The 24,296-nt window shown below is 40.2% G+C and overlaps 1 protein-coding gene across 5 annotated transcripts in view; it reads left to right on the top strand.

The window, feature by feature from the left end:
- The window catches only part of LOC124605663 (DNA repair and recombination protein RAD54B-like), a 336,958-nt gene that overhangs the window by 162,183 nt on the left and 150,479 nt on the right, over nucleotides 1-24,296 (top strand). For 4 of the 5 annotated variants that reach the window (XR_006978669.1, XM_047137503.1, XM_047137501.1 and 1 more), the window contains exons 8-9: nucleotides 7,390-7,554; nucleotides 17,313-17,436. Coding sequence is in view for 4 of the 5 variants with exons in the window: in XM_047137503.1 (XP_046993459.1) it covers nucleotides 7,390-7,554; nucleotides 17,313-17,436 (289 nt within the window). In the remaining variant the exon portion in view is untranslated. The remainder of the gene's footprint in view (nucleotides 1-7,389; nucleotides 7,555-17,312; nucleotides 17,437-24,296) is intronic. The other variant, XM_047137502.1, reaches the window with a different exon arrangement.

Here is a 24,296-nt window from a genome sequence, read left to right as displayed (position 1 = left end):
GCCTTTGGGTGTGGGACACTGTCTGCGTTGGCTGGAGGCTGTGAAAAGGGTAATGCAGTGCTGACTTCAGTGTCCCAGGCACTGGGGCATGTGTCAGTCATGTAGTCGGTTGGAGGTGGATCAGAGATGGCATAGGCTGGTGGTGTGTTGAACACAGCATCAGGGGTGGTGTCAGTCAGTGGCACATCGGAAATAGTGGAGGGGATGGTATTGGCCTGTGTCGTATTGGGCACAGTGATGATGGTGCTGCGTCTGGGGTTGATGGTAGGTGGGGACAGCTGCACCTTGATGGTGCTATACTCATTGGCTGGAGGAGGCTCTAGGATGTAGGCCAGCTTGAGTCTTTCTATGGAGACTGTTGTTGTGACCCGTTTCAGATAAGCCGTGAATGCCTTGTCTCCACATCGCAACATCAAGTGCAGGCCTTAATATTGAGGGTGAAGTGGCAGGTGGTATGCATCCACCCAAAGCATGATGTTTGTGCAAGCTGTGAGGTCATGGTGGATGGTGGATGAAGATATGGTGCTCACCATGACGTTGCTGAGATGTAGGTCGCAACTGGGCTATGAAGCCCTAGACCTGGTGCACGGAACTTGAGATGGTACTGTCAGGAGGGAGTGGGGTCGCTTCCCAAAAATCGCTAGGAATGGTAAGTGGCAGTCTGTATACCAGCTCAGCAGCAGATGTTCCCAGGTCGGTTTTGTGTGTGATCTGCAGGCATAGAAATACCAGGGTTATGGCTGCAGACCATTCAGAACAATATCATGAGGGCAGCTTTAAGTGTGTGGTGGAACTGCTCCACCATGCCATTAGCTGTGGGGGAGGGGGGGGGGCTAGTGGTATGGTGGAAATGGGAGCCGCAGATGGCTGTCAAAGATCGGAAGATGGCCGAGATGAACTGTTGCCAATGATCTGTAGTAATGTTACATGGGTAACTGAAGCGGGACATTCAGGTCTGGACAAAAACTATAGCCACAGTTTCAGCTGAAATGTTAGGGATAGGGATGGCCTCTGACCATTGAGTAAACATGTCAATAATTGTGAGCAGGTATTGATATCCATTGGAGGAGGGTAGTGGTCTGACAATGTCGAGGTGAACATGCGTGAACTGGTGTTGTGTGGTGGGAAGGCAGCACCAGGTTAGTGAATGTGCTGTCCAACCTTGGATGCCCAGCCAGGCGAAGGGTTGTTTCTTGAGAGTGGTGGAAGTGTGGGTGCCTGGATGTGTGAGGCTGTGGATGTGCTCAAATGCCAGTTTTCGGAAGGTGGGAGGGGTGGGGGGGGGGGGGGGAGGATCATTGGAACCACCAGGTTGTTAAGGATCCATGAAGACATCACAGAAGATCTTATGGTCAGAGCTGGCTATGGATCTTAACTGGAGGTTGAGGCAAGACTCCACATTCTGCAGAGTATGGGCTAGGTCTGGTTCCCCCTTTCGAGCAGCAGCCAGGGCATTGTAGTCCAAGGGCTGGGCGGTGGTGCGGGAATGACTAAGGTAATCTGCCACAATGGTATCGATGCCGGCAACATGCCAAGTATTGGTAGTGAATTGTGTGATATACTCCTGTAGCCTAAACTGTCTTGGTGAGATCTGGTCTATGTCTTTCCTGTAAAAACCAGAGGTTAGGGGGTGGTGGCCTGTGAACATCATAAAGATACGTCCCTCGACAGAAGATAGGAAATAGCGGACGGTGAGCAGTTTGTGGTCACATGTGCCCCATTTGCATCGTGCGTCAGAGAGCTTGCACGAAAAGAAGGCAAGCAGCTGCCAGATATTGTCCACGTATTGTGTCGGATGGTCCCAGTAGCTGTCTGGCCTCATGTCTGCCACTATTCTGAGGTGGGCATTAGGGTGGGGGTGGGCAAAAAGGACCGCATTGTTGAGGCCCGTTTTTTTTTTTTGTACAAGGGACCAGCTTGTTGCCTGTGTTTATATCACCACAGAGTGATGTAGTGAGGGGCTCTTGAGTGGCAATGGCATCCTTTAGAGGGTGATGGAGAAAGATGACCATGCCAAAGACACACCGGAGGTCTTTGAAGGTAATAGGGCATGGAAAGCCCGCTACTGCCTGTACTGTCTTGGGAGACGGCAGGGGATGGCGGCAGAGATTAAGTGTCTGAGGAATTTGACCTCGCTCACCCCGAAAACGCATTTTTCCATGTTAGAGATCACTCCAGCTTTCTGTAGGTGGGAAAAAATTTCGCATAGGTGTCAGTGATGTTCAGTAGGGTCTCTGGAGTAGAGTATATCATGTAGGTAGGCAAAACACCACAGAGGATGTTGTCCACATTTCGATACCACCTTTGTGCGGCACTGTGTAGGCTGTAGCGCAGTTTATCTTACTGAAGATGTTAGCTCCTGAGATGACGCTATTGTAGGTGGAGAGGAGTGGGACCAGATAGTGGTTAGGGATGGTTCGGGTGTTGAGTTGACAGTAATTGTGAGGTGAAGAGCTGAAGTCCAGGGTCTTATGGAAGGGCAAAGTATACTGGCGGTGAGTACCTCTTTGAACGAGTTTTGTATGATTTTGCACTTGTGAGAGGGCAGGGGTGGGTATGGGTAATGACAGTCTAATGCACAGCGTCGTGCTGGGATACTGGATGGCTGGATGAGGATTAGGAATTCTGCAAGGAGCTGAGCATATGGCCTGAAACTGCCAGCTGTTTCATGGCAAAGCACATGACGGGGTAGGAGCTGGAGGTACCATCAGCTAAACAGTATTTTGCTGTGTCTGCCAATATGCTGTAATGACTGAGGAAGTCAGTGCCCACAATGGGGTCAATAACATCTGCATTCGTGAAGATCCATGGGAGTTCATGCTGGAAACCTAGATCGAGCAGACAACCGTAAGTAGGAGTGGCTAAGTTGTTGTTGGTGGTGATGTGGAGGGAAGAACAGGGCCCAAGATTTAAGAGTAGTTTGCAAGTGAATGTGGATAAGTTGGGGCCAGTGTTGATGAGGTAGTGGATAGGGGGGCTAGTGTCATTCAAGACCCATATGAATAGCACTGTGAATTGCTACAGCAATGGGGCGTGCCTACTGCCAGTTGCTGCCAGGGTTTGGAGACCAGAAGCACAGATGTCTGCAGTTGGTTGCCTTCTTGCTTTCCAAACCTCTCGTGGTACCAGCAAGAGGTGCCTAGTTCACAATGGTTGTCATGGGGGCAGTTAGAACCATGCTGGCAGGGGCAGCTGTTTTCGCCTGGGCCAGCATCGTGTGTGTGAGGGTGGTCAGTGCTGACAGTGAGTGTGTGAGGTTTAGGCGGACGACGCTGGTGGTAAGTGCTGCAATCTTGGAGCTCAGGCGTGTCAGAATCTGGTAGAGGTCTGGCGTCTGCATATAGATCAGATGATCATTATCGGCAGGTAGTGAAAATGACATTGCGCACATGGTGTCTTGGGGAAGGGTAGCAGGGATGGGCGAATGGCCGGCCAGAGCCACGAGGTGGTAGCCAGTGCTCCACGCTCCAGAGGAAGTGGGGAAGGAGTTCAGGATTTTGAACAGTTTATTGGCCAATACCGCTGCATCACTCTAACGATAGATGAGCATATGAGGCCAGGGCAGCCTGTATGGGGGCGGAAAGGCACACAAGCCAGCAGTTTAGGAGCAGGCCTTCTAGGACGATGTATGGTTCCAAGAGTGCTCAGATGTGAAACAGCAACCAGGATGGGTGCATTTTGTTGCATGGCTCAGATGATAACAAATTACGTGCCCATTGCATTCTGAGGGTACGTAGCTGGATATGATTGGTTCTTTTAGTTTAGTGTAGCTGCCATAACTTGAGCGGCAGTTGTTGGGTTGAGCTGGCCGACAATGATCCCAAACATTGGTCAGCTGAGTCAAATGGTTCTGTAGTGCTGACAGTTGTCTGCAGAGTTGTGACACCTCCGAAGCGCTTGTAGGTGGGGCGGAATGGGTAACTGGGCATAGAACCTGTTGGGCGTGACCACCATAGGGGTGGGAAGGTGTGGCAGTGACACTATGACTTAACAATGTGGGCAGTGTGTCGCTAAATGCAGGGTGGTGCTAACAAGCAATATTTCGGAGAAGAAGGTAGGCAGGACACATACGGTTTGGACCACAAAATACAAACTTTGCTGTGTGTGTTGTGGGAAGGAGTGTTCAGTATGCCTCATGGTAACATTTTGAGTTGTCTTGGCGCGCAGCTGTCAGCTGTGGGAATGGTGTGGAGGGATAGTGTATGCTTAGGGCCACAGGGAGGATGAGGGAGGGGAGCAGTGGTGCACACAGAGGGAGAGCATATGCAGAAGGGTGTGGTGATGCATGTGGGAAGATGGTGTATGTGAAGTGGTGAGGGAGGAGTGGAGAAGGCAAGGGGCAGGTGGGGGTGTGAGCGGGGTGCATCTGGTCGACTTAATGGGAACTGATTTTGCGACCACATGGGATGTGCTAATTGAAATAATAAAAATGAAAAACCAGTGTGTTTCAGCAATGAGACTTGGTAGTTTGGTTTAGAGGGAGCCACCAGTCGTGGAATGATTTAGGTTCCCTTCTATACTCCTAAGGGGCATACATACCTAAGCGATCCACTAATTAAGGAAGATGAAAATAAATAATAGGGCATGCTGGAAGAGCTGTGTGGACTGGTTCTGAGACACTGTTCCTAAAAGCTAACAACTATAGCAAAATTCAACAAGTTAATACCTATTAATCATGGAGGGCCCTTGCTGGGGATGGAGTCTGGATAGGGCGAACCATGAATGGCTTACAGCCTTTGTTCAGTGTGATCTGGTGGTTTGGGAAAACCCACTTCAGAGACATGTTTGGTAGCAAAGGGGGTGCCAAAACACCCGGGATGGAATCATAATAGACCCACCTGATACTCCTGGTGCGCACTGCACTTACTGCACTAGTCACACTACGCTGCATGCAGTATTCCAATTGCTGATACTGGGAGGACAGACCAGGCAACTGGCATCAGGCTCTGTACGCCTGTAGTCAATAGAAGCACCTCGAGTGGACTCAGCTTGGGAAGGCAGTGCAGAATAATGTGGTATCACTCCACTTGTTAAACAAAGTGTGACAGAACATAGACACTGAACACGGGGTAAGAATTCTGCTGTTCGATCATACCCTTGTGAAACGCAGCAGACAGTGATGCAAGCCACGTGGCTTTGTGCAGGTGGCTACATGGCGAGGAGGTGTTGCCTCGCCAGAGCAGAACAAGAGACTGCTCGTGCAACGGTTTTGTGTGGGTGGTGTCTGGAAAGCATGGCTGTCTAAGCTCTCCCTCTAGTGGAAGTAACCAGTGGGGGTGTTGGGGGTCTGATTTCCAGTCTGCGCAGCCTGTCATCTGCTGGAACAGGTGGAGGCGATGGAAGGAGTTGCCACAATGTAATTGATTATCTCTTTGATTGCAATTTGTTTTTTCTTTTTTTTAGAAGGTCCTCATCAAATATGGTTTGTTTAATAGATTATCAACGTATGGATAGTGCATCGCTGTGTAAAAGTGCCCATATGTTCCCAAACCTGTTACTTCAATGGTCTAAAATCTAGAAGAAAAAAATAAAAAATAACCATTAAATTGCCACTGCCACTTTGAGCCCTAAATAAAACAGGATTAATCAGAGCTTAGCCTCTTCAGGCATTGGCATCTCCCCTAAAATCTCTTCCTCAGTTATTTTGTTGATTGGACACTTGCCGCAGACAAAGTGGGTACTAATAGTATTCATCATGCAGATTAATGGTTGCTTTAGGTAAAATAGTACTTAACTAGTGAATCCAGATCTTGTTTACTAGTGGGCTAATTATATGGTACCACAAAACCAACAAGTTCCAGGACAACTTATTTAGTGCTTGCTTACCAAATTCAGCACAATGAGTCAGCTGTCACTACCTCACAACAAATTCAGCGCATTGAGTTGTCTTTTGATCTCACAGGTACCATGTACCAAAATTGCCAAATAATTGAATCATCTATCCCTACGAGAGTCTTCACAACAGGGCACTAGCTGGAACAGAACTGGAAAGGAAATCAACTCCAAATAAGTAATACTCAAACTTTCAACACCACTACAGGCAGCTTGTGAATAATAACACTTCTTGTCTAAATTTCTTTAGGATTTAAATCAAGTAACTATGCCCTAGTTGCTTTTAAAAGCTGCACAGGATCTAACTTGAACACTCTCCCTTTATAATGAGCTTAGGAAAACATCACCTAATTCGTGATTTATGGTGACTGAACACTGAATATCACCAGCAAGTCAACTCTCAGGTTCAACTTCCCAACACAGTACCTCTGCAACCCGACTTGTACAAAGCAGTGTGTGCACGCAAAACTCTCTTGTCTCTATCGAGAACTGCCCTACTCTTACAACCATATTGAATCATATCAGAACAATTAACTTAAATAAATGAATAGCCTTAGACGACTTTTAACAATGTAAGATTATTGAATTCAGATGTCATGATGTGGAATAGTGGCGTGCTCCAGCTGCCTGCACTGGATCTATGCTGCTCACAGTGTGGTTATGCAAGTATCTCTGGTTTGATCAGGCATGGCTGCTTCTTGCTTTCTCCCAGGTCTTCCTTTCCCTATAACAATATACACCCAAGGCATTTACATCATGTAACGTTAGGCTATACATTTCCATAACTTCTAAGTTTACACATTGCTGTAATTCATCTGTGATTAGTTGAGCCAACACATAATCTGTAACATACTGTGAAATATTATTTTTGTATGTAACAAACTCCTCCTCCCTCTACAGAAATGAAATGTTAACCTAAATCCTATAATATGTAACATATGTATTGGAGAGGCAGGATATGTGAACTGGCTTTAATGACTGTAATTCATCAGTGAAACTAAGAAGTTCATTCAGTTTATTCCTCAGTACTTGAATATTCTGATTTCATAAAGGTAGTTAACATTTTGCATTGATAAAAGTATAATTGTGTGGAAATAAAATATCTACTGGCTGCTGAAAATTGTCAGCTAACAATTATGTTTACAGGTACAACCTGTTAAAATTATGCTTTTTGGTTTCTTTCTCAAACTGGTTGTTTGTTTCAGTTCTAACTTGTCTTAAAACTTGGTTCCTCTCTGTCCTCCATACCCTAAAGAGGAAGTTGCCCCGACACCCGTAACAACTAATATTGTTGCCAATTGTGGCTGTATCTCCCCTCTTATTTTTTCTGCTATTAACCTGATCAGTTTTACTTCCCCTTTCCTATTGAGGTGAAGGTCATGTCTATTATAATCCTGTGTACTGATATAATCAACAAGAACAACACTAACATGTGACCATGCACACAACATTATTCTCCCTAGCAGTCTAATCTGCCTCAGATTTTCTGCAGACTGTGCTGGTTTTTAGGTATCACATAAATGCACTAAATAAAATGACATTCTCTTTCTTTTACAGAAGAATAAACCAGCTGATTTCAAAAATAATGCAAATGCTAATGTTATGCTAATTTCTTATGAAATGTTTTCAAGATACTATGATGACATTGAAAAATATGAGTTTGACCTGCTCATTTGTGATGAAGGCCATCGTTTAAAAAACAGTACCATTAAAATATATGTGGTAAGTATGATTTTTGTTATTGGTGTAATAACCAACATAAAATATATTTGGTTAGTGTGTATCATAAGCAAGGAAAACCAATGTAACAGCGAGAGTGTACTAATACTCAGTTCTGCTTCAACAATTGAAATATTTCATTTAATAATAATAGTAATAATAGTAATAATAATAATAAAATCTCACAACAAGAAGTGATAGAGCAATTAGGTGAAAAGAAGCAGAAATTACAAGCATTGGTCAAACGACTTAGAAGATATAAAAAAAGTGAAAATAGAAAGAAACAAAACCAAAAATTCAAAACAAACCGAATGAAATTTTACCAGACAATAGATAACACACACATTAAAATAGACAATCCACCAAACATAACAGACATGGAACGCTTCTGGAGCAACATATGGTCAAACCCGGTACAACACAACAGGCACGCACGGTGGATACAAGCAGCAACAGATACATACAAGATGATACCATAAATGCCTGAAGTGATAATTTTGTAACATGAAGTCACCCAAGCAATTAATTCTACTCACAATTGGAAAGCCCCTGGAAAAGATAAAATAGCAAATTTCTGGCTAAAGAAATTCACCTCATCACATTCACATCTAACTAAATTATTTAACAGTTACATTGCAGACCCATACACATTCCCTGATACACTTACACATGGAATAACTTATTGGAAACCTAAAGATCAAGCAGACACAGCAAACCCAGCTAAATATCACCCCATAACATGCCTACCAACAATATACAAAATATTAACTTCAGTCATTACACAGAAATTAATGACACATACAACACAGAACAAAATTATAAATGAAGAACAAAAAGTCTGTTGCAAAGGAGCACGAGGATGTAAAGAGCAACTGATAATACACTCCTGGAAATGGAAAAAAGAACACATTGACACCGGTGTGTCAGACCCACCATACTTGCTCCGGACACTGCGAGAGGGCTGTACAAGCAATGATCACACGCACGGCACAGCGGACACACCAGGAACCGCGGTGTTGGCCGTCGAATGGCGCTAGCTGCGCAGCATTTGTGCACCGCCGCCGTCAGTGTCAGCCAGTTTGCCGTGGCATACGGAGCTCCATCGCAATCTTTAACACTGGTAGCATGCCGCGACAGCGTGGACGTGAACCGTATGTGCAGTTGACGGACTTTGAGCGAGGGCGTATAGTGGGCATGCGGGAGGCCGGGTGGACGTACCGCCGAATTGCTCAACACGTGGGGCGTGAGGTCTCCACAGTACATCGATGTTGTCGCCAGTGGTCGGCGGAAGGTGCACGTGCCCGTCGACCTGGGACCGGACCGCAGCGACGCACGGATGCACGCCAAGACAGTAGGATCCTACGCAGTGCCGTAGGGGACCGCACCGCCACTTCCCAGCAAATTGGGGACACTGTTGCTCCTGGGGTATCGGCGAGGACCATTCGCAACCGTCTCCATGAAGCTGGGCTACGGTCCCGCACACCGTTAGGCCGTCTTCCGCTCACGCCCCAACATCGTGCAGCCCGCCTCCAGTGGTGTCGCGACAGGCGTGAATGGAGGGACGAATGGAGACGTGTCGTCTTCAGCGATGAGAGTCGATTCTGCCTTGGTGCCAATGATGGTCGTATGCGTGTTTGGCGCCGTGCAGGTGAGCGCCACAATCAGGACTGCATACGACCGAGGCACACAGGGCCAACACCCGGCATCACGGTGTGGGGAGCGACCTCCTACACTGGCCATACACCACTGGTGATCGTCGAGGGGACACTGAATAGTGCACGGTACATCCAAACCGTCATCGAACCCATCGTTCTACCATTCCTAGACCGGCAAGGGAACTTGCTGTTCCAACAGGACAATGCACGTCCACATGTATCCCGTGCCACCCAACGTGCTCTAGAAGGTGTAAGTCAACTGCCCTGGCCAGCAAGATCTCCGGATCTGTCCCCCATTGAGCATGTTTGGGACTGGATGAAGCGTCGTCTCACGCGGTCTGCACGTCCAGCACGAACGCTGGTCCAACTGAGGCGCCAGGTGGAAATGGCATGGCAAGCCGTTCCACAGGACTACATCCAGCATCTCTACGATCGTCTCCATGGAAGAATAGCAGCCTGCATTGCTGCGAAAGGTGGATATACACTGTACTAGTGCCGACATTGTGCATGCTCTGTTGCCTGTGTCTATGTGCCTGTGGTTCTGTCAGTGTGATCATGTGATGTATCTGACCCCAGGAATGTGTCAATAAAGTTTCCCCTTCCTGGGACAATGAATTCACGGTGTTCTTATTTCAATTTCCAGGAGTGTAGATGCAGAGGTGACATATCAAGCTAAAACTAAACAAAGGTCGCTACACTATGCATACATTGATTACCAAAAAGCTTTTGATAGTGTACCCCACTCATGGTTACTACAAATATTGGAAATATATAATGTAGATCCTAAATTGATACAGTTCCTAAACATAGTAATGAAAAATTGGAAAACCACACTTAATATCCAAACAAATTCAAATAATATCACATCACAGCCAATACAGATTAAGTGTGGAATATACCAAGGAGACTCATTAAGTCCTTTCTGGTTCTGACTTGCTCTGAACCCACTATCCAACATGCTAAATAATAAAAATTATGGATACAATATTACTGGAACATACCCACACAAAATCACACATCTGCTATACATGGATGATCTAAAACTACTGGCAGCAACAAATCAACAACTCAACCAATTACTAAAGATAACAGAAGTATTCAGCAATGATATAAATATGGCTTTTGGAACAGACAAATGTAAGGAAAATAGCATAGTCAAGGGAAAACACACTAAACAAGAAGATTACATATTGGATAACCACAGCGACTGCATAGAAGCGATGGAAAAAACAAATGCCTATAAATATCTAGGATACAGACAAAAAATAGGAATAGATAATACAACTATTAAAAGAAAAAATATAGACAAAGACTAACAAAAATACTAAAAACAGAATTGACAGCAAGAAACAAGACAAAAGCTATAAATACTTATGCTATACCAATATTGACCTACTCATTTGGAGTAGTGAAATGGAGTAACAAAGACCTAGAAGCACTCAGTACACTTACACGATCACAATGCCACAAATATAGAATACATCGCATACATTCAGCAACTGAAAGATTCACATTAAGCAGAAAGGAAGGAGGAAGGGGATTTATCGACATAAAAAACCTACATTATGGACATTATATATAAAAAAAACAAAAACAAAGATGAGGTGACTTACCGAACAAAAGCGCTGGCAGGTCGATAGACACACAAACAAACACAAAAACACACACACAAAATTCAAGCTTTCGCAACAAACTGTTGCCTCATCAGGAAAGAGGGAAGGAGAGGGGAAGACGAAAGGAAGTGGGTTTTAAGGGAGAGGGTAAGGAGTCATTCCAATCCCGGGAGCGGAAAGACTTACCTTAGGGGGAAAAAAGGACAGGTATACACTCGCACACACGCACATATCCATCCACACATACAGACACAAGCAGACATATTGGTCTTTAAATATGTCTGCTTGTGTCTGTATGTGTGGATGGATATGTGCGTGTGTGCGAGTGTATACCTGTCCTTTTTTCCCCCTAAGGTAAGTCTTTCCGCTCCCGGGATTGGAATGACTCCTTACCCTCTCCCTTAAAACCCACTTCCTTTCGTCTTCCCCTCTCCTTCCCTCTTTCCTGATGAGGCAACAGTTTGTTGCGAAAGCTTGAATTTTGTGTGTGTGTTTTTGTGTTTGTTTGTGTGTCTATCGACCTGCCAGCGCTTTTGTTCGGTAAGTCACCTCATCTTTGTTTTTGTTTTTTTTATATATAATTTTTCCCACGTGGAATGTTTCCTTCCATTATATTGACTACATTATGGACAGGTAGACAATTTAAGAAAATTCTTTATAGAACGAGCAGAAACTAGCAAAATACACAAAGCAATCACTCATATAAATACATTGGCTACACCACTGCAATTTCATAACCACTTCTACAACTCTTTAGATCACATAACATCAACAGATACGAAGAAAGTAAATTGGAAAAAGAAAACACTACATGGCAAGCACCCGTATCATCTAACACAGCCACACATCGATCAAGACACATCCAGCACATGGCTAAGAAAAAGCAATATACACAGTGAGACAGAAGGATTCATGATTGAAATACAGGATCGAACAATAAACACCAAATATTACAGCAAGCATATTATTAAAGATCCCAATACCACAACAGATAAATGCAGACTTTGCAAACAACAAATAGAAACAGTAGATCACATCACAAGTGGATGTACGATACTAGCAAATACAGAATACCCCAAAAGACATGACAATGTAGCAAAAATAATACATCAACAGCTTGCCTTACAACATAAACTTATAAAACAACATGTTCCCACATACAAGTATGCACCACAAAATGTACTGGAGAATGATGAATACAAATTATACTGGAACAGAACCATTAAAACAGATAAAACAACACCACATAACAAACCTGACATCATACTCACCAATAAAAAGAAGAAATTAACACAACTAATCGAAATATCCATACCCAATACAACAAATATACAAAAGAAAACAGGAGAAAAAATTGAAAAATACATCCAACTGGCTGAGGAAGTCAAAGACATGTGGCATCAGGATAAAGTTGACATCATACCAATTATACTATCAACTACAGGAGTCATACCACACAATATCCACCTGTACATCAATGCAATACAGCTACATCCAAACTTATATATACAACTACAGAAATCTGTAATTATTGACACTTGTTCAATTACCCGAAAGTTCCTAAATGCAATGTAACATATACTATGCAGTTAAAAGGAAGTCACACTTGATCAAGGTCTGCGTCACCTTCCATTTTTAACCAGATATAACGTCTGAGACAAGAAAGAAATAAAAATAATAATAATAAAGTCAGGGGCAGCTCGTTCGTAATGGCTAGAGTGGCCCAGCCCCATCAAAAATTTTGTGATATAATTATATTTTTTGTGTTTTTTTCAGTATTATATCAGAAAGTCTGAGTATGAAATGATTTTGGTATAGTAAAAGCGGCAGAGACCAGAGGTAAACAGGCTCAGTTTCCACTGTCGATTACAGGCACATAATGTCAGTTTGCCTGTAGCTGGGCCCAGCCTTACTGCTGCGCTTTCTTACTCCTTCAAGCGACCTGCACTTGCTCCACACCCTGGCTCCTAAATGTGCAGTCACAGTGACATGGCCAAGCTGTTTGCCTTTCTCCACCTCACCCCTTGCCATACCATAGCTTAGGGCTACCTCTGGCAGGCCTTGCGGATGGACCAGCTCACACAAACCCCTCTTTCCCTGCACACCAGTGAACCCTGCTGTCTCTCTCTTTCTTCCTTGCCCACCTGTCTCCACATCTTCATCATGTTTGGGGCCAGTCAGGTGTGGCCCATAGCCAGAGCCGTACAATGTGATACTGGCAGAACAACCAAAGCTGAATCCCCCCCACCCGTCCCCCATTACATTACATGAATACTTGTTCCGTAGATTATGAATATGACATTTCATAATGGTGTGGAAAATATCAGTTTAACAAAAGTTTTCTTTACACAGTATAATTAATTAAATAATAGATTTTTATGCAGTTATTACTTCATGTCTAAAAAAAAAACATCTATTGAGTAGAAGGAGTTGTCTTTCAGAGTGTCTTTTTATTTGTTTTTACATGCTGGTTGGCTATCTGTCAGACTTTTAATGGTATTTGACAAATGAACAAAGTCTTTTGTGGCAGCCAGTTCATCCTTTTTTGTGCCAAAGTCAGATTTAACCCAGAATAATGAAGAGCTAGAGTTGTAGCTATGCACATTGCTATTTTTTTTTTTTGAATTGGGAAGGCTCATTAATAACAAATATCACAAGTGAATGTATGTATTGTGAAGGTACTGTTAATATCATGTTCCTTAAATAAATGTCTGTAGGTGATCTTGGATGGGCTCCAGCTATTATTCTGATTACACACTTTTGTGAGGTGATCTTGGATGGACTCCAGCTATTATTCAGATTACACACCTTTGTGCAATGAATACTTTTTCTCTCAATGATGAATTATCCCAAAATATGGTTCCATATGAAAGCAGTGAGTGAAAGTAGGCATAGTAGGCTAATTTACTGATATGTTTATCACCAAAATTTGCAATACCCCAACAGCATAAGTAGCTGAACCTAACCATTTCAGCAGATCATCAATGTGTTTCTTCCAATTCAATTTTTCATCAATACACACACTCAGAAATTTTGAATACTCTGCCTTAGTGACAGACCTCTGTTCATAGACTATATTTATCAACGGTGTTAAGCGATTTACTATACAGAATTGTATATACTATGTTTTCTCAAAATTTGCTGAGCGTCCATTTGCAGAGAACCATTTAATAATTTTCTGAAAGACATTATTTACAATTTCCTCAGCTGGTTCTTGTTTGTTGAGTGTGATTACTATACTTGTATCATCAGCAAAAAGAACTAGCTTTGCATCTTCATGAATATAGAATGGCAACTCATTAATATATTTTAAGAATAATAAACCAGGACTGAACCCTGTTGGACACCATTCTTGGTACCTCCCCAGGCAGAGGACTCTGCTGATTTTTGCAGACTATCTGTACTGTTAGTTTCAACCTTCTGCATTCTTCCAGTTAAATATGCATTAAACCATTTGTGCACTGTCCCACTCATACCATAATTCTTAAGCTTATCTAGAAGAATTTAATGATTCACTCAGTCAAAATTCTTTGAGAGATCACAAAATGTCCCAATGGGCGATGTTTGGTTATTCAAACCATTTAATGTATGATCATTGAAAGCATATATAGCATTTTTTGTTGAAAAGCTTTTCTGAAAACCAAACTGACATTTTGTTGGTACTTCATTTTTATAAATATTGATGATACTCTTGGATACATTACTTTTTCAAGAATTTTGGATGAAATGAAAAAAAAAAAAAAAAACCAAACTGACATTTTGTTGGTACTTCATTTTTATAAATATTGATGATACTCTTGAATACACTACTTTTTCAAGAATTTTGGATAAAGGTGGCAAAAGTGAGATTGGGCAGTAGTTCTTAGCATCAGATCTAGCCCCTTTTTTATGCAATGGTTTAACAAAATCATATTTGAGTTCATTTGGAAAAATGACCGGTTTCAGTGAGCCAATACATATGTGGCTGAGATTCCTACTTATCTGTTGGGACAATCTTTTAGAATTGCCATCAGTTCCATGTGAGCTTTTACTTCTGAGTGAATTTATTATTTTTCTAATTTCAGTAGGAGAAATCTGTCTTCCTGCAATTTGTTCTGTACAGATATTGTATGTTGGATTTTGTAATGTTAATGTAGATTTAATAAAAATGAAGTATTATTGAAAAATATTATTTAAATGAGTCCTATAGGTGAGAAATATTGCACTCAACAAATTAAATGTGCCATGGCAGTAAATAAATTATACAAACTTTCTAAAAGAACTGAGAGTAAAACAAAATCTATGTCTTTTTGTTTGTGGCAGCTATTTTACATTGATTTTATCATGGTGTACTATAAAGAACAGATTTTATTTGCTCCTATTAAATTATTAATAATCTAGGAACCATTAACAGAAAGTAAAATGAAAAGGGCTGTAATCAAGTGCTGAAAACACATTCCTTTACAAGAATTCTGTTCTTATTATAACTGTACCTTCCATTTCCTTGCTTTGAGTGCAGCAAACTCATTGATAATAACATTGGAGTGAAATTTAGCGATATGTTGTATTTTATCAAGATTGTTCAATTTAAGAGTCTGCTTCACCTGTACTCATCCTTCTGTAGCTTTTTTTATCATCTTTAATTTGATGAAACTGCATTGTAATTGTCATAAATATCCTCAAAGCTATTTTGATGTTTGGATAACCAGCTTGTAACCCCTACTTCATTAAAAAAAAAAAAAAAGTGTTCCTAGATATCCGAATGAGAATTTGACTTAGTGCTCTCCGTCATCTCATTCTACTGGAATTTGAAAGCAGCTATTTCGTTAACTATCTCATCTGTATAAATATCTCTGTTATATTTGTCACTAAAATCTATGGCATATTTTAAAAAATAAGATATAGAGCTCTGTTTTAATGCTTTCTTGGCAGGAAATTAAAGTGAGATGAAATGGTGTGTTGTATGTGGGATGTGTTTCCCTTTTCACTTATTATTCTATCAAATATTTGGAAGCAGTTTCACCCCAGTCCTCAGTTGGCAGAAATTTCTGCAAAAATACATTTCATTCCATTTTAAAGAAGGATCATCAAGCTGACACTACTCAACTATAGACCTGTATTGGGCCAGTTCATTGTAGAGTTCTGGAACACATTTTACGCTCACATATGATCTTTCTGGAGACCAATAGTCTCTTCTGTATGAATCAACATGGGTTCTACAAACAAAAATAATTTGAAACCCAGCTCAACCTGTTCATCCGCAGAAAGCAGTATATACTGGCAATGATTGATATGATGTTCCTTGACTTCCAGAAGGCCTTCAGGACAGTTCTGTACTATTGCCTAGTGAATAAAATATGAATGTATGCCAGATAAGTTTTGTGATTCAATTTCAGAGTTCTTAGTAAATAGAACTTGACATATTCTTAATGGAGAACAATCTTCCAGATGTAAAAGTAACTTTGGGCGTAGCCTAATGGAGTGTTATAGGGCTATTAATGTTCATTGTATATGATTAACCTAGTGTATAACAGAGGAAGTTCAATGTGGCTGCTCTTGGATAATGCTGTTGCCTACAGAGAAGACATAACACTAGAAACTGTACAAAATGAATGAAGACTACAGAGATTCACACTTTGTAAAGGGATTGGCAGTTGACCCTTAACATAAACAAACATAACAACTGTACATAAATAGGGCAAAAGACCTGTTATTGCTTGGTTACATGATTGCTGGACAATTGTTGGAAGCAGTCACAGCCATAGAGTATCTAGAAGTATGTGTATGGAGTGATATAAAGTGGAACTGTCACATAAAACTAATCACAGTAAGGCAGTTGTCAAACTAAGATTCTTTGGAAGAAGCATCAGTAAATGTGGCTTGCCAAAGGAGGAAGCTGCTCACTGAACCCTTGTATGTTTGAGTATTGTGCATCAGTAAGAACCCCCTGACAGATAGTATTTAATAGAGACAGTCAGATGGGGGTATAAAGAAGAGCAGTATCAGCATGTTTTGTTACAAGTTTTTTATTTTTTTTTTTTATTTTTAAAAGAGTCAACTGATATGTAGCTTTCTCCAGTGTATACCTCAAAACAGACCATGAAAGTAAAGTTAGGGATAGCTGACCTTGTACAGAGGCTACATGATGGGAACAGGAGTGAAGGAATTGACAGTGGTAGCACAATGTGCTCCACCTGCACAGTATTTGGTGGCTTGTGAGTGCTGATGTAAATGTAGATATATATAGATATCTGGGAAGAAACTTTGTTAGATAGTGATAGTTGCCCAACACAAATTGATGCTGTCAAGAATATAATTGTACAGAGATTGTGGTAGTGGTGCAAACTGGATGTACAGGCATACCAGTAAGTGACCATGACACCATACCTGCTGAAACTTGAAGTTTTTCTGAATTATTAAGTTATTGTTGGAATTGAGATGTTATTTTAGGTGCTTAAAATTCTTAAAAATGTACTTCACAAACTTAGTTGTTAATGTCACACTTTTCTTGCAGATGTTATCAAAGTTGCAATGCAAGAGACGAATACTGCTTACAGGAACTCCAGTACAGAATGACCTTCAAGAGTTTTATACCCTAGTTAATTTTGTAAATCCTGGAGTACTTGGCCCATTGTCAGGTAAATACAAGTTATTTTGGGTTGGATGGTGGGAAATTTTAAGCCATTATTATTGTTGTAGTCTTCAGTCTGAAGACAGGTTTGATGAAGCTCTTCAAGCAAATCTATCCTGAGCAGACCTCTTCATCTCTGTGTACCTGCTGCAGCCTATCTGCATTTGAAGCTGCTTGCTGTATTCATCCCTTGGTCTCCCTCCACAATTCTTGCCCTCAACTCTTCCTTCTATTACCAAACTGATGAATCCTTGACACCAAGATGTGAATTATTAAACAAAACCCTTTAGTCAAGCTATATCATAAATTTACATTCTCCCCAATTTGATTCATTACTTCCTGAATAGTTATTCAATCTTTACATCTAATCTTCAACATTTGTCTGTAGCACCATATTTCAAAATCATCTATTCTATTTGTATCTGAACTGATTTTTTCCATGTTTCACTTTGGTACAAGGCTGCATTCTACACACATAATTTCATAAAAGGCTTCCTAACTCTGCAATTTATATTTTTCAGAAATATATTATCTCTATTTCAGCCATTGTCAGTTATTTTGTTGCCCAAGTAGCAAAATTTGTCTACTACTTCTTGTATGCCATTTCCTAATCTAATTCCCTCAGCATAGCCTCATTTAATTTGGTTACATCCCGTTACTTTTATTTTACACTAGCTGTTACCCGCTGATTCGCTCACGTATCTGTAGTTTTGTTATGATGAGTTATGGTGAGTAAGCGAGCTAGTAATTTTACAAGGTATCTGTGTCTGTTATTTTCTGTATGTCACATCACATTATATTTTCTAACTGTATTTAAAAATGCCTTGATTCATTACATTTTTGATCAATCTCCCTATTATGGCTAATTTATGATCAACATATTCAGTCAATAGATCATAATCAAACACTGCCTCACCAAAAGCCTCCCACAGTCCAAATGTGAAGGTACAACTCTGTATTAGTCATACAGCGTTTAAATGATTACTTTTGTTGTGAGTCTTTAAACATTTTGGAAGCTATAAGAGATGCATGATGCTCAGCGTCTAAAATGTGACGGGCTTGTGACTGTCCTAATGTATCTGTAGCACTTAATGCCGCCTGACATTCTGCATGCAAGTTCTGGCAGACATGAGATTGCTCTGAGGTTTGATAGAGTCAAGTAACTTTCGTAGCTTGAGCTCTTTAGAACTATGCACTAAATCGGACACAAGTTTGTGAGGCTTATAGTAACTGTTTTAACTATGGTTTTTGGGCATACCATCCTGTTTTATTGTTGTATCTTCACCAAAACTCTCCAGCACTGCCAGGTGGTGTAAGAACTTAATATCATAAAACTCTCTCACAGGAACATTGGATCTGAACTGTTCTCAGAATGGTATATAGACACTAAGAGCTGCCGACCACAGCACTAGTATCTTCTACATGCCACTTACATACACCAATTGAGAAATAAGATATAACTTTCTAAAGTATCCTATAGTCTTGCTCAGAGTTCAAGGCATCTCCGTACCAAATATCATTGAAATCAGTTCTGCGGTAGAGTTGCGAAAACACAGCAGAGTGAGTTACTTTTGCAGTTAATAACATTCATATTATTATGGAAGTATGTATTAAACATATTGAGAATTGACTAAGCATTGTATTGATTATGTTGAATCATATGTAGAAACATACCATCCAGTAAAACCATTTTCAAAAAATATGATAAAAGTTCAAAAGTGAAAGAAGAAATGGCTTTTTCAAAGAGTAATTATTGTTCCATATTCTATGTTATATTCTTCAAATCAGTAAATATGTTGTACAACAAACATTCTGAAGTGACCTATGTTCTTCCTCAGTATTCAGGCTATCTCCATACCAAATTTTATCAAAATTTGTTCAGCAGTTTAATCATGAAAGTGTAACAAACAGAGTTACTTTCACATTTATAATATTATTATGGATTTATTGATCATTTTATAACATACTTTTAAAACAACTACTTTCAAACTCCTTCACCGTATCTGATGAATTAGGTCATTGGCAGAACTCCCAAATTTTTATTTTTCCTCCCTGAATTTTAATACTTTTTCTCCTTTGTTTCATTCAGAGTTTGCTCTATTTATGGTCTGAGTAACATCTAGGATAGATTACAGCACTGTATCATTCACTTCTCAACTACTGCTTGCCTTTCATGTCCTTTGACCATTGTAACTACAGTCTTGTTTCTGTACAAGTTGTGGATAACTTTTTGCTCCCTGTATATTATCCCTGATACATTAAGATTTTCAAATAGTGTATTCCAGCCAACATTGTCAAACATGTTCTCTATATCTGCAAATGCTATAAGTTTACGTTTCTTTAGCCTACCTTCTAACATAAGACATAGGTTCAATATTGCCTCACATGTCCCTCCATTTCTCCAGATCTCGTACTGATCTCCCGTGAGTTGGCTTCACCCAGTTTTTCCATTATTAAGCAAATAATTAGGATCAATATTTGTCAACCGTGACTTTTTAAAGTGGTAGTTCAAGAATATTCACAGCTGTCAGCACCTGCCTTCATAGGAAACTGGAATTGTTACATTCTTCCTAAAGACTTGAGAGTATTTCACCAATGTCATATACATTCCTTGTACACCAGGTGTAGTAGTGTTGTTATAGCTGGCTTTCCCACGGATCTGAATTGTGCTACTATTTCTCAGTAATCTACATCTACATAGATACTCCAAAAGTTACTGTACAATCAGAGGCACCAAAATGCAATGGTGTGTGTGTGTGTGTGTGTGTGTGTGTGTGTGTGTGTGTGTGTGTCCCCTCCTGGAATCTGTATAGAGGCATTTATTAACTACAGAATTCTGTGCAGATTAACATTGCCTGGCATGACGGGAAATATTATGACTTTAAAAGTGAGTACTTGTCTTGGGATTTTTTTGGCTTGTAGCCTTTCTTGAGAAATTAATATTCCAGGCATTGTGGCAGTTTTGGGACTGTGCTGCAGTGAAGATGGATACAAACCTTTACAGAATAATGCTGAAATAGTGTCACTAATCACTTCTGTCTCTTGCTCGTACAGCCAATAATGCTGAAATAGTGTCACTAATCACTTCTGTCTCTTCCTCGTACAGCCTTTCTTTTTGAGCTGGAGGGAGGGACCAGTGCAATACCATGAAGTGCAAATTTCGATGCAACATAAGAATGGCAACAGTATACTGAATGTCCCTGTCATCCATCTCCACCTTTCTGAAGAACTGAGCCACCAATTGAAAGGAAAATGAGACAGTTCTGTACTGGAGAGAAAACTGACAAGAAATAATAAAAAGAAATTAAAGCCGACATTGAAAATTTTCATTAAACAGATGATAATCGTGCTGGGCAACAAGATCGACAACTAGCTTTGTGGCAGTGTGAAGCTAATATTAGCTCTGCACTTGAAGAAAGTAACAGGAATTAATTGTTTGGGGAGCCAATGTTAAATTTATTAACTCCATTTCTGACAAGAGGAATTTTTAAAAGTGCGTAAGTTGGAAGATAGACGTTAGCAGCCACAGATTGTGTAACGACATTGCTCATATTTCTCTGACATCCCGCTTGGCTGATTGCTATTCCATCTCTGGATCATCCCATCCACCATGGGATACTGAATCCAAACACCCACCTTCAGCAACACAGTGTGCCTAGTACATCGTCACTGTGACACGTTACCATTGCAACAATGAGAATAGTGCAAGCATTTCAGTGAGCTGTGTCTATATTGCTTTCAGCCAATCCTTTTGAGAAAATTTTGGTGGTAGTGTTGTGTGCAATGTGAGTATTATGAGCAGTTTGAGGGTTTATTGGTACTGTTGTAGGACATTCAACACTGTAATTGTGAATAGTCGATTTAGACTAGTTAAATGTTATCATCTTTATCATTGAATGCCTGTTTGACCAGAAGCCTGGAGGCTAACATCCCTGAATGGTTTAGAAGTTTTAGCGAACATTTAAACATTAAACTAGATTAAATGAATGGAAGTATTAAATCATAGAATGCAAGTATAAATTCTCTACAGAGTTAAAAGAAACTAAGACTGATTTAAATGATGGTATCCAATAGCAGGATTTTCAATTAAATCGGAAATAAAATGAGTTAACACTAATCTTGAGCATAATAAAATAGAGATAAATGATCAAACTTTGCAATTACATATGACAAAATGTGCTTTAAGAGGGAGTCAAATGATGGAGAACTTGAACAGTATGATTTGGTTCACAGTCAGGTTAATGAACAATTTAGGGAAGTAAATAGTGATTTAAAACAAATTCAATATTTAGCTGAACAAAAATTGCATGAAGTACATAATCAAATCTCAGGCATGCAAGTATGGTTAAATTTTTTTGAGCACATATGCTGTATTTTATCTCTTTATCAGTCTCATTTTTTGGACATCAGTATTCCCTTTCACCTGCTTAATTTGGTGCATTTTTATATTATATATATTGTATGTTATCCAAGGATTTCTACTAAGTTTTGTCTTTTTAGCTACTGCAGTCTTTGCTACCTTCAGTATTTTATGTCTCAAAGCAACCCAAAGCATCTTCTATTGTACCCCTTCCCCCTGTTCCAATTGTTGCCTAATGATACATACAAAATTCCCAACAACCTACGGTTCTTTTAACTTATACAGGTCCCATATCATTAATTGCCTCCTTCCATGCAGTTTTTGTAGTTTTAATCTGCAGCTCATAACCAATTAATTATGATGTTAAGTTATGCCCCTGCAAATATTTTTGCAGTTTAAAATGCAGTTTTGAAGTCTCTGACTTGCCATTATGTAATCTATGTGAAACCTTATTGTGTCTCCAGGTCTCTTTCACACATACAGTCTTCTTTCAGGATTCTGAAACCAGGTATTAGCAATGATTAAATTATACTCTGTGCAGAATTCCACCTGTCATTCCTTTTTCCTAGTCCATATTCGCTTACTAGTTTGCCTACTCTTCTTCCTACCACCAAATTCCAGTCACACTGAAATATTCAGGCTTTTGGATAAAGTCCTTTCTCAGAAGAAAACTCTCACATATTCACACACCAACAACCTGCATGCCCATGGCTATTGTCTCCAGGCACCAAAGACCACTATGACTGTGACTTTGTCAAAAAACTTTAATTTGTCTGTATTATTTTTCATTGTACATGCCTGCGACATCTTGATGCCTGCTCTATGTGGGGAGTAGCAATCTATTTTTTCCATATTGTTGAATATAAGTTTCTTCATCAGCTATTATTTATGTCACAATAGTTGATAATTATCTTTTCTTGTTCAAATGTGCAACAAATACACTACAAAAATTGCCAATTCTGTTTCCTTATTGCTCTTTACACTTTTATACTGAATGTTCATTGAGTTGTATCCCATAGAACAAACACACTGCATCCTGTTTTTTTACCACCCTTTGAGAATAGGTGCAGCAGGTGACTAACAGAAACAGTGTTGCCATTTCACCCAGTGCTACCAACTTTGTCCAGTCCATGCTAAATGCTGAATGTATATTGATTTCCTAGATTTAAGTGAATTTTGCCAGTGATAGGTACACTATTCCCTCTGTTTGAGCTTCCATGCTGGCATGTTCAACACTGATGATTATGAGTTTGGTGCATTTCCAGTCTTGCAGTTGTGTTGCTTTATTATTGTTGCTGTGTGTTTGTACTATTCATGAAATTGGAACAATCAAACCTGATAATAATTAGGGCATGAATTTCTGATCTCCATTACTTTTATTACAAGCTTCAAAATACTGAACCTCAATTACCAAAGAGTCTGTGGAAATCAAAATGTGTCTAATGATTTTAATAAATACGGGATGTTCAAAAAGTCTTTCCACAGTGCCGTATGATTGTTAGCTGTGCATGCCATATGCCGCAGTGAATATACCGAATTGAAACTCAGTGAAATACAAGTTATTAATTTATTGAATATTCATTTTTACTTACAAATTTTCACATTAAATGTTGAAAGTGTCCCCCCTGTTGTTGAATACACAATTCAATTCGTCTAATCATGTTTCCAAACACAAACTGTAACATTTCTTTTGACAGAAGCAGTGAAAGTGGATATTGCAGTTTTAAATCCATTGATTGATTTTGGATGGTTTTTAGAGAGAGTTGCTTTCGCTGCACCCCAGAAGAAAAAGTCAGGTGGTAGGTTAGGCAATCACCGAAAACATCAGCAAGCAGTGACATTGAAACATGAGCTGTATGTGCGTTTGCACCATCTTGTTGAAAATAACCATTCAGTATTTCACTTAATACAAGTTCTCCTGTGAATGGATACAGACTATCACTGCAGTATCATTGTGTGTTTATTGTTTCCTTGAAAAATATGGGACCCACAATCCGATGTTTAGAAATTCCAATCCAAATTCCTGCTTTCACAGAATGAAGTGGTTCCTCATGAATACACAATGCATTTGCAGTACTCCACATACCTGAATTTTGCGAGTTCATGTACCTGGATAAATGAAACCACGCCTCATCAGTGAAAAACGTTTCATTAAGAATATCCTTTCCATTTTGTTGAATGAAATTTTTGAACCATTGACAATAATGCAGTCTCTTGCCATGATTAGTATTTTTCAGTTCTTGCACAACTGTCACTTTGTATGGGAAAAGTTCTAATTTTTTTCCTTACAGCTGTGTGGACTGTTCCGACACTAACATCGATTTCCTTGGCGAGTTTTCTTACTGACTTGTTCAGACTCATGGGGATGTTATTGGAAATATTGAGTAGTTTATCCTCAGACAAAACGCTAAGATGACCACTTCTCGGTGCATCTGTCACTGAACCCATACTTCGAAATTTGTTAATCAAATCTCGCACAGTATCGTGATGTGGGAGTGTTGTCTCTG

Source organism: Schistocerca americana, chromosome 3 (genome assembly GCF_021461395.2).
Source record: "Schistocerca americana isolate TAMUIC-IGC-003095 chromosome 3, iqSchAmer2.1, whole genome shotgun sequence".
Lineage (NCBI taxonomy): Eukaryota > Metazoa > Arthropoda > Insecta > Orthoptera > Acrididae > Schistocerca > Schistocerca americana.
Note: the sequence above shows the minus strand (reverse complement) of the source record. Positions and strands in the feature narration are given on the sequence as shown.